Consider the following 10,812-nt stretch of genomic DNA (forward strand, 5'->3'; position numbering starts at 1 on the left):
ATTTTTGTAAGATTCAGCATAAATCATATAAACATAAAACATATCACATCTGATCATGAACATCTGTGCCTAGGATATTCAAGAAAAGTGTGGGCAGGTTTGTCTATAAAGTAATGTCACATGAGGTTTCCTGGCTCAGACGCATGGGTCATTGGGGCACGCACCCTTTGCCCAGTATATAAGTTAGAAGTCTGTTAGACCCTATTTTGTTCTTGAGAGCCTGAACGGCGCTTTGTTGATACATTGTTTATTATCGTGGGACAGGGTTCAAGGCGAAGCAGCTAAACTTCACGTTTTAGGGCTTTACAGCACACTGTGTGTGTCAATAAATCGCTGCGCTATGAGGCCGGTGTAGAAATCTATCCCTAGAGACTGTCGGGGGACAGAAGTCACTTTGGTTTGAAAGACCAGAACGGCAAGTTTGTTCAGTGACATGAGTTCAGTTCGTCATTGACACCACGAACTGGCACGCTCAGGTGTGCGTGCGCGAGTGCGCGCGCTACACTTATGTGGTTTTTACTGCCAACTTGGTAATTTTCGTTTTCACAAACTGATATCGGACACTGCGAGACTTCCAGTGCGCAACCCAGTGCGCAAGAACTGATACCTATATCAAGTCCACCGGTATACACTGGGCAACAATTATAAAAATGGATTGAATTCATGTCAAACCTTTCAAAGCATTTTGTTCCCGGTACAATTTTACAGCAACATGCAAAGGGGTGTATGGTGCACTATTTACGACACGCATTTCTGCCTCTCTATAGCCTCTTCCAAGGCGACGCAACTACACGGTACGACGACTCCCTTGCGTCGTGCCGTCAGGTTGCACCGTCGCCTTCTTGCCATTATGTTTGTACATACACGACGCTTTGCATTGTGCGTCGTGTCGTGCCGTTGCTCGTCGCATCGTGCTGTCTTACGTCCTTTCGTTGTTGCCTAAACGTTTGGTCGTTCCTTCCGTCGCCCATCCCGTCGAACCGCCGTGCGTCGATCGCGTCGTGTATCATATCGTGCGTCGCATCGTGTATTATGTCGTCTGAAGTACGACGCGAAGCACGACGAGACGTGTCGTGTGCTGTCGCCCTTTGTTTCCTGGTGTTTGTAGAATACCAGGTAGCCAGAAGGTACAGTGCGAACGAAAGGAGTACACGCGCGCGTATGGGTTCTCGCGCTAATGCCTTTTCAAAAACTAATTGTGCGCGTGACGTATTCACTTCGACACTCTATAGAGGCGCCCTTCACTGTTTTCTTTCATTTCTGTCCCCGTGCTTGCATAGTACATGTACATGCTATTCGCCCTTTGCACGCTCCCGCCATGGGCATGCAGGGCCTCGAACTGGCAACTTTTACAATTGCGTCAGAAACGCGTCAACGTAGCTTTTGAAATATTGTCCAATCGTATGGTTAAATGGTAGAGGAACTAACGCAGCATGCCCCAAATTACTAAACAACATACACGGGAATCATTACGTAAAGCTGCAAATTGAGGCTATGCATGCCCATGGCGGCAGCGTGCAAAAAGCAAATGGGTAGCAGGTCTTGTTTCTGTTGTTCTTTTTCATGCATGCTTTCTAGCATTGTGTTGTCATTAAGAGTGAGTTGTTGAAGAAATTTTTTTTAATCAAATGTAATTAGAAAGAGTGTTACGACCAACTACCAGTGTTGTCCTCAGGAAATAAATAACATCAGCCACAACGTCAGCCACAACAATGTTTTAGCTTTTCCTGCTCTAATTTTGATCCTTCTAATAACTATTTCTAATCCATTCTAAGATACAATACATCAATCATTATTACGTGCTTGCAAAAATGTAACATGCGGATCTGAGGAGAAAATTATGTGCAGAGCCAAACAGAGTTGAAGAAAAGACACGGCCACAATGATAATAGCGTCTGTACAATGTTTTATTGAGAAACTCGGACCAATATCATTGAAAGTGTGGTGCTGATGAAGGTAACGAGGAAGACTGACCTGAAAGAAGACTAAGACGGAATATTCTGATGGTATTATCGAGCAGGCTTGGAGGTAACTTCCTTAACTCGTGGTCAAACTTGCGGCCGTTCAATTGTAGACAAATTGTCTGGAGGATTGGGAGTACTACTTGGAAACTGCAGGGATGGACTACAGAAAAATACCAGTATCTATAACGTTACAAATCTACCACAAATGACAACTTAATTGACGGTATTGAAAAGAAATCAGTGGCTGGGTGACGAATTCTGGGCTTCCATTTATTATGAGAGAGCAGTTCCTACATATGCAGATTTTCTTTTTGCTCTTTTTTTCAATAAAATATGACAGAAATGAATCATAATCGATGAATGGACGAGATAAAAACAAGAAAAATCAACACCAAAGAGCGAATAGCATTTAGGCCTACTTTGAAGGCACGGGGGGGGGACGTCGACGCGATGCACGACACGACGTTCGACGCAACGCACGACTGTGCGACCTGACGGCACGACGCAAGGGAGCCGTCATTCCGTCGCGTTTTGTAGTTGTGTCGCCTGGAGGGAGGCTAGAGAGAGAGAGAGAGAGGGAGAGGGAGAGAGAGAGAGGGAGAGGGAGAGAGAGAGGAGAGAGAGAGAGAGAGAGAAATGTGTGTCGTAAATAGTACACCATAGGGGTGTCAGTTCCTGAAAACAAAAGTCAATCTGGCGTCAGTGTCGGATGTGCGTACGAGCTGCCAAGTGAAACCGGAGTTGAAGATTACGTGGTTTCCACGAACTGACTTGCGGATGAGTTCGTATAGTGACGGTGACGAATCCAAAGAATTGTAGAGAATAGGCTCATTGTGGGAGGGGTCCGTGAACAGGATCATGAAGTTGTCCGAAGTCATTGACACCACGAACTGGCACGCTCAGGTGTGCGTGCGTGAGTGCGCTACACTTGCGTAGTTTTTACAGAACTGGGTAATTGTCGTTTTCACGAACTGATACCTTACTGAAGAAATACACTAGGCAACAATTATACGAATGGATTAAATTCATGTCAAACCTATCAGAGCATTTTTTTTCTCCGTACAATTTTGCCGCAACATGCAAAGGGGTGTCAGTTCCTGAAAACAATAATCAGTCTGGCGTCAATGTCCGATGTGCACGCACACTACCAGGTGAAACCGAAGTTGTTGATGACGCGGTTTCGGTCCACGAATTGACTTGCGGATGAGTTTGTATAGTGTCGGTGACGAATTGTAAGAATTGTGGAGAATAGGCTCGTTGTGGGAGCCAACGAAAGGAATGTAAAAATGCGCCCTTGTTAGACGTGTATAGGGGAGACTGAGGGTTCCGTGGACAGGATCGTGAGGTTGTCGGAAGTGAAAACTTATTTTATCTTCCCGCACACTAATTTTCAGCAGACCCTTTACTGAGCGCTAAAGGAGCACAAAAGCAGGTGCTACTCAGGTATACAGAGTCGCACATACCGCACATTAATTGCTTAAGTGCCTGCAACTGATCACGGGCGCCTGTTGTAGATTTTTAATGTGAAGTCAAGGACTACTTTGTAAAGCACCAGGAATGGTCGATTTAAACCACCGCTCAGTGCTTCATCTACTACTAAAACTGTGATGTTAATTTATTTAGCATCCTGGGTGTAGACTGGAGGACCACACTAGACTGGTGTAGACAGATTTAACACCGTAGTTTTTGCAGTGTTCTGTGATTAAAAACGACCAAAATTCTCTGTGATTCTCCATCAAGATAAGACAAATGAGAAAGCAACGTTTTATCCCTAAATCCTGTCATTATAATAGAAATAGGTTCCTATTGGAAATATGGGCCATTAAAAATAGTGCACCTGCAAGAGTTTGCAACGCGTTGCAACGTTGCCCAATCACAACGCGCAAAATCTGTCGACCCTTTCCAAACGTGCATTTGGTCGACCGATTTCGAGCATTGTGATCGGCCAGTAATAAATGATAATATGTATGTTATACACCATCAATAAGATCACAGCTGTTTTACCTGATAACCTCAAACTCCAATATTTTTCTGGAACAAACAGAATTCAAATCGGAGCGGTTTAACTGATATAACGACTTGAACAACATCAATGGCATCAAAACAATTTGAAACTTGAGCAGATTGTCGACAAGAGGTTAATGACAGTAAGATCAGTGAATCGTTGACAGCAGCACCAATCGTTAGCAAGAATGCCGCAAAACTGTCAGCAATGACCAGGGATCAGTGAATAGGAGTGATTCATAATGGTGCGCCTCCAAGAGTTTGCTACGCGTTGGCCAATTACAATGCGCGAATTATGTCGACCCTTTCAAAATGCACATTTGGTTGACAGATTTTGCGCATTGTGATCGGCCAGCACGTTGTAAACTCTTGGATGCACGCTATTGTGAATCGCCCGTATCGAAAAGCTAACTGCCAAGAAAGTACAGCCAGAGACGCCTCCAGCCTCCTTATAACAAGGAGTGTACTAGCGGGCTCATACTTCAGGCAAACGCGGGGGCGAGGCGAATTTGCCGTCATGAAACATTTGTAGCGAAATAAGCCGAGTTAAAATAATTACTGTGTTCATATATAGCGAAGTTGCAGCACACTCATTGTAGATGTGTATTTGACGTCACAGTTTTGAGTTCGTGCCAAGTTTTGCGACAAGTATGATTCAGCCTTTGGGTACAAAACGATGCATATTCATTGTATCAAAACCCCACATGGTAAAGTTATCTCGTACATATCGTCGATTCCAGCCAGGAGAACTGTAATTTGTTTGGATTGATGCACACCAGAGGTGGAACAGAGGTTGTGCATCTCATATTTTTTTCTCATCAATGGGCATACAAGTATAGCAGACAACCCTTTGACGTGTTTTTGAATTCCCAAACACTGAAATGTTCTTCCAAGGGTCCTTTCGTCTCCTTGCCCTAGGTCCCGTCTAGGACCCTGAAAAATCGTCCGATCAACTCTCTTTGGTAGTTTTCCAGAAAGTTTACCAAAAATTCATTTCCAGGACAGCACTCTCTCAGGCAGCATCGTACAACAACTCTCTGACGACAATGGCACTGATGTCCAATTTAGCTGTGATGGTAACTTTAGCATTTCTGCGTGGTAGGTAGCCAATTCATTTTTCGTTTCTTTTGATGGGTGTGGTTGGGTTTGACCATTTTTTCCAATGTGGGAATTCATCTGTACCTGCATGCTGGTAGAACTTAGCTGTGGCTTTCACGTAAGTTGTATAGACTTCCCCGTGGGGGCACGTTTTCCTGTTGAACCCCTTCTTCAAACAGGGAAAAACGTCCAGGTTTCACTTACAGTGAACACCTTCAACAGGAAAGAAGAAAAATGAGACAGTGAATATATTTCCTTGGATATTGGTCCCTTGGAAACAATAAATAAGCTCAATGCAAAGAATTTGTACAGTGTTCCCATCGTACTAATTATTGCCTTGAGAAAGCGTTTTAATAGTGAAACACACCACTCTGATGTTGCTAACAATGACATATTGTACCCTAAGGGCCACCTTTGAGCATTTCTTGCACTTCTTTAATTAATTTGTTCCCATGATTGGTCTTTGCCAAAGGTTTTCATCTTAGCTACAGTAATGACGAGTGAAAGGAATATATGGGATCACTGACATCTAATTCCTATAAATCATTAAGCGAATCACCAGTGGCATATCCAGGTTTTGAGTCCGCGATGGAAAGGTATAATTATTTTGAGGCGTCGTGCAGTACATGATTTTTTGGCAAAAAAAACTGCGTGAGTTGCGCTTTAATTAAATGTTCATCAAACAGCATATTCCTGGGAAAACTAATATCCGTAGTAAAAAAAGTGTTAAAGAATGAACAATTACTTTAAAATCAACGTCATGCTGCAAAAAGTGACAATGCTGCGCAAGTAACTGAAATGCCTTAACTTTAAAATGGGGGGTTCCTGTTCACTCGTGGAAATGCCCACTCCAGTCCTAGAGAGTGTCCATTCGGCTTACACTCTGAATTCACTCATGTCATGGGCTGCTGTTATTTTCTCCTCAATGTATAGAACTTTGCGTTGGTAATCCCATTAGTGGACCTGAGTGGGCTGAGGTGCTGAGGATTGGCACGAGAGTGGCTCGAGGACCTGACTGGAAGTGGGGAGATCAGGTATAATGTCCCACCTAAACGGTTATTGCCAATTCATTTGCACGGTGGTGGCACATGAAAGTTAATAAGTATGAAAGAACTTATACATGGCACCGTGATATTTAAAACTTTTAAAAAAACTTAATCTTCGCCATTTAGCAGTTCTTTGAAAAACAGCAAACACTGTACGCATGCAGTCGACTATTAATTGCTATTTCTTTTTAGTTATTAGGATAATCTATACGGAGGATGCAAAACAAAGTTACAAAGCTTGGCGAATCCAGTATTTGTTGCGGGGGGTGATTCAGGCAATTTTTTATGGGGGGGTACATAGAGTTGTCGCCATTGTTGAAGCTTATTTAATGCATGTTTGTTCGTTCTTGTCCAAATAAGACCTTACATGTTTTATGCTTTTAAGTAGAGGAGTCTTCCAAAGTTTAATCGTAGGCCACTTTTTACAAATATCAATGTGCGGGGGAGTTGACCCGTGGATCTGCCCCTGGAAACTCACCCACTTTTATCTAAAATTTTCGAGGGAAAATACAGGTTGAGCAATGATTAAATTTCCGCGTCTGTCCATTGGTTTTCTGTCGGTCCATTTTGGTGGCTTTCATAGGCCTAATTAGTTTCGTTGATATTTGACAAATGAGTCCGTTAGAAAGCTGGGCTGGGGGTTTTCTGCCTAAATAGACCGGTAACTTCTGTTTGTGTACATGTGCGCTCTCCCACGTCACGTCATTATTTTTTACGTCTATTCAAATGCCGACTCTCTATGTCAGGATGGTTCACCGCCTGGCGAAGGTAATATCGTTGCTGAACTGAACAGCAACGGGTGGGTCGAAGTACGCTGGGACGCGGGCAACAGAAACAGCTATCGTATGGGGGCAGAGGGCAAGTACGACCTGAAACTTATCGAGGATGCAGCTGTTCGCTTGGTGAATGGTACTGATGAGCTGAGCGGTCACGTGGAAATCAATCACGATGGCACCTGGGGAACAGTGTGCGACGTGGGCTGGGACATGGGGGATGCTAACATCGTCTGCCGTCAGCTAGGAAGTTTCTTGGAGGCAGTGGAGATCAAGACGGGATCGTTCTACGGGGAAAGTGATCGGTCGATCGTGATGAGTCGAGTCAAGTGTAAAGGCACAGAGAGTCGGCTGGCTGACTGCCCGTTTGTTTGCACCAGCAATCATCCCTGTGATAGCGCAAAGCTAGCAGGGGTCGTTTGCCGACCAAAACTCAGTAAGAGAGAATGTCCACCCTTTTACTTCTACTCATTAGGCTACTTTGTAGACTAAACCATTTCAAGCTAATATAATAGAAACTTATGCCTGATTTTTATTAGAAAGTCATCTTATTTTCATATCATTATTTTTAAATCTATACAAATAAATCATCATTAATTGTCTCGTCAATGTCCATCAATATTTTTGTCACCGTTCTAAATCCTGACAATAACCCCAATTACAAATCCTTTAATGTATCAAATGATTTTTCATATCCTTCAACTGTCAAGTTTTTCTTATCCAACTCGACTTTTTAATTTTTATTTGAACATATTTTTTGGTCATTTAATTTTGACAGATACTGTCCGTTTGGTTGAGCGTTCGAATCCAGTGAGTGGCCGCGTAGAGATCTACCGTGATGATGCATGGGGAACAATTTGTGACAATGACTGGGACATTGACGATGTCCAGGTTGTCTGTCGTCAACTCGGGTTCCCTGGTGCAGTGGAAGCGAAGTCCGGTGCTTACTTTGGCCGGGGAGACGGTCCAGTACACATGGAAGGCTTGGCGTGCGATGGCTCGGAGGAGCGACTGGCCGACTGCCCGTCTCATTGCTGGGAGGAACCAACGTGCGGGCACGGGCAAGATGCAGGAGCTGTCTGTCAAGATGATTAGTAACAGCAGAGAACTATTGCGAAGTTATCAGTTTGACCTAGTGTATATACTCATTCATACTGACTCAAAGTGTAGCTCGAAAAAACTGCATGTATTAATGTTTAAAACATAAGACACACGAAATTTGTCTGCAAAGTAATGGCTTTTTACAGACCCTTTTACTTAGGCTTGATATCAAGTTGTTGGACAGCGCAGTCGCAGGCAAAAAACAAGCCGTTCTGCATGGGAATTTAATAGTTCAAGTATCTGTCCATGATACATACACAGTGTAAATACAACGCGCCCCTGTATTTCGAGCAGGTGTATCGGCTGGTAAGGAGTCCATTAATGGCGAGGACGGTAGATTCGTCCAAATGGACGAGGCGAAGCCGAACCCATTCACATACATCTGAAGTTCCGAGTCTATTCTCTTACTTGAACTGGGTACTAATACAAATAACACAAATTAGATTTGACGATTTTAAAAGTCCATAAAGAGAAATGAGCAGTGAAATTGAGAGAGTAGAAGTGAAATCAGTGAAAGTAGATACGAAACAAAGTGTTCAAATTACTGAGAGACAAGGATAAAATGTACACCATAAAATATCCTTGATGTAACAGGAAAATCGAATGGATTTAGTTTCGAAGAGCAGTTTTACGAAAAGATATGCATGTAGTTTAAGCTTTAGTAGATATGGTGTATTATTTTGTCGTTTTAAATTTTCGGTATTTTCCCGTTAACAATAAAAGAACTAAAATCAGATCAATTTAAAAAAACACCCCGAAACTGTACATTTTACATAAAAGACTGGACTGTAACTTTTCAACTTAGCAGGCTGGCGCATGGACTTGTTTTGCAGGGGATGTTCACAATACCTGTAGATTCTGACACTAATCAAAAGTTCACAGTAGATTCCTCGAAAAAGTGTAGATATGGAGAAAATATTCTACATTTCACTGAATAGAGTGACTTCACTGGAGTGTCGTTTAAATTCAAATAAAGTAATGCAACCTAGGAGCATGATTAAACTTCACTTGGACTTTAAGGAATTTCAAAGGTCAATTTAGACGCCATCTGTCTCCACCTGCCTTGAAATATTGTCAAATGCTGTAAAAACTTAGGCAGTTCAAGTTTAAATTTCCTCCATGGTATAACGGAACGCAGCTGCACTACCACAGTACAGTAAAGATTCAGTGCTTCATTATCTCCTGACCCATTTCTGATCAAAAGCAATGTTTTGGCATATCACAATTTCAATAAAATACTTTTCAGTTTAGTACAGGTAACATTTCTGCCAAGTTGAACCTTCTGGTTATTTATTTATACGGCTGAGTGCTAATTTTGTTTCATGTTTATTTCTATATTTTCTAAGTTCATATCAGCAGGGCAGTGTGTTGTACGACTACATCAAAATATTAGCCTCCAAATTGAAATCTAAAGTTCCATTCTTTACACCCCAAAGCCCGTATTTCCATTGTTGATTGCAGATATCACAGTAGTTTCTATTTACTTGCACTAAGTTCAAGGTATGAGCAATTTTCTTTATACTTCCATGGGTAGTTTTCATTTTGAAATCTGAGGTATGCATGGTTGTATAATCCCTCTCCTATGTCCATCACACGCACGGACGTGTATAATAAAATCTGGACTCGCAGTGCCCTTAATCAGCTTATAGAGATCGTTGAATTCACTCGCGGCCATTTTACCGAGCCGACTACAAAGCTTTCCTGGCAATGCCCGCTTTTGTTGTTCCTGACGTCAATAGAAGGGAGCCAATCCACGCATTTGTATTCGGTAAAATGGCCGCTGGTTGACTTCTTTTCATACAAGGCTTCTTTTCATACAAAGGCGTTGCAAGTGCATTTTTTTTTTATATACGTCCGTGATCACACGTCATCCAGTCCAAGCCTGACCAAAAGATGTTTAGATGAACTGTCACAAACGTTTCTTTGCCACTGTTCACACTGTAATATTCATGAGTTGTCTTGTAAAAGCATTTTTGTGATTGGCATTTTGAATGGTTTGTGATGGACTCGACTACAGTGCTGCTGTGAGGCACCTTGAATGGACTACGTAAACAAAAATACCAGTTGTACACCTTTTGAGTTAATTTTCCTCAGTCATGGCTGCTGAGAAAAATTAAAAATTGGAAAATTGAGGACTCTGATCTAACACTGTTAGCTGAAATCCCAGAAGGGCAAGAAAGCGAATTTGTCTTTTAAATTTAAGCAGTGTGAAAATAAGATATTTAAAAGCCGTTAAGAGTGTTGAATAAAAACCTAGATTTCACGAAGTATTTTCTTTAACACTTAGTAGGTGAAACCTCATAAGTTTCAATTCCTAAAAGTGCTTATTGATACAATGTGCATAGGGGTATTTGTATCCGTAGGCGATATTTAAATCTGTTTGCATGCATTCAAGTTAATTAAAGCTACGAAAAAATGTAAGGTGCATTTTTGGAAACCTTCATTAATCAAAATTATTTTCGGGTTACCCGATGATGTTGGCTGGTTCGAATCAGATGTAGCAGCGGGTACCACGAACAACTAATTCAAGGGTGGATTTGCGCCGGGGAGAAGTCCTTGTAAAGAAGTCGTTTGAAAATAGTAAAAAGTGACAGGGACGTGTTTGGTCATATATGTTGTCTTCCTTTTGTTTAATACAGGTATGGGGATTAAAGGGTCAAGAAAAGGGCAATTAAACCGGGAAAATTTGACGGGCTACGACGGGCTAGAGGGAGCAAGAGATCAGGCCTGGGGCAAGGGGTTGTCCCGCTGAGCGTCTAGACCGAAGGCCTAACAAAAAAAAAGAAAGGGGAAGGGTGGATAATCAACATATCGGCAGTTCTCATT

The 10,812-nt window shown here is 42.2% G+C and overlaps 1 protein-coding gene across 1 annotated transcript; it reads left to right on the forward strand.

Moving 5' to 3' along the window:
• Window positions 1–1,921: 1,921 nt before the first annotated feature.
• Window positions 1,922–10,407, forward strand: LOC110978108 (scavenger receptor cysteine-rich domain-containing group B protein-like). The gene is made up of 5 exons (XM_087139751.1): window positions 1,922–2,028; window positions 4,887–5,066; window positions 6,000–6,100; window positions 6,859–7,321; window positions 7,664–10,407. Exons 2-5 carry the CDS (start codon window positions 5,015–5,017, stop codon window positions 7,978–7,980), a joined length of 933 nt encoding a protein of 310 aa, XP_086995877.1. The 5' UTR covers window positions 1,922–2,028; window positions 4,887–5,014; the 3' UTR covers window positions 7,981–10,407.
• The last annotated feature ends 405 nt before the right edge of the window (window positions 10,408–10,812 follow it).

This window comes from Acanthaster planci, linkage group LG08 (assembly GCF_054643075.1).
Source record: "Acanthaster planci isolate LZ-2023a linkage group LG08, COTS_SCS, whole genome shotgun sequence".
Taxonomy (NCBI): Eukaryota; Metazoa; Echinodermata; class Asteroidea; order Valvatida; family Acanthasteridae; genus Acanthaster; species Acanthaster planci.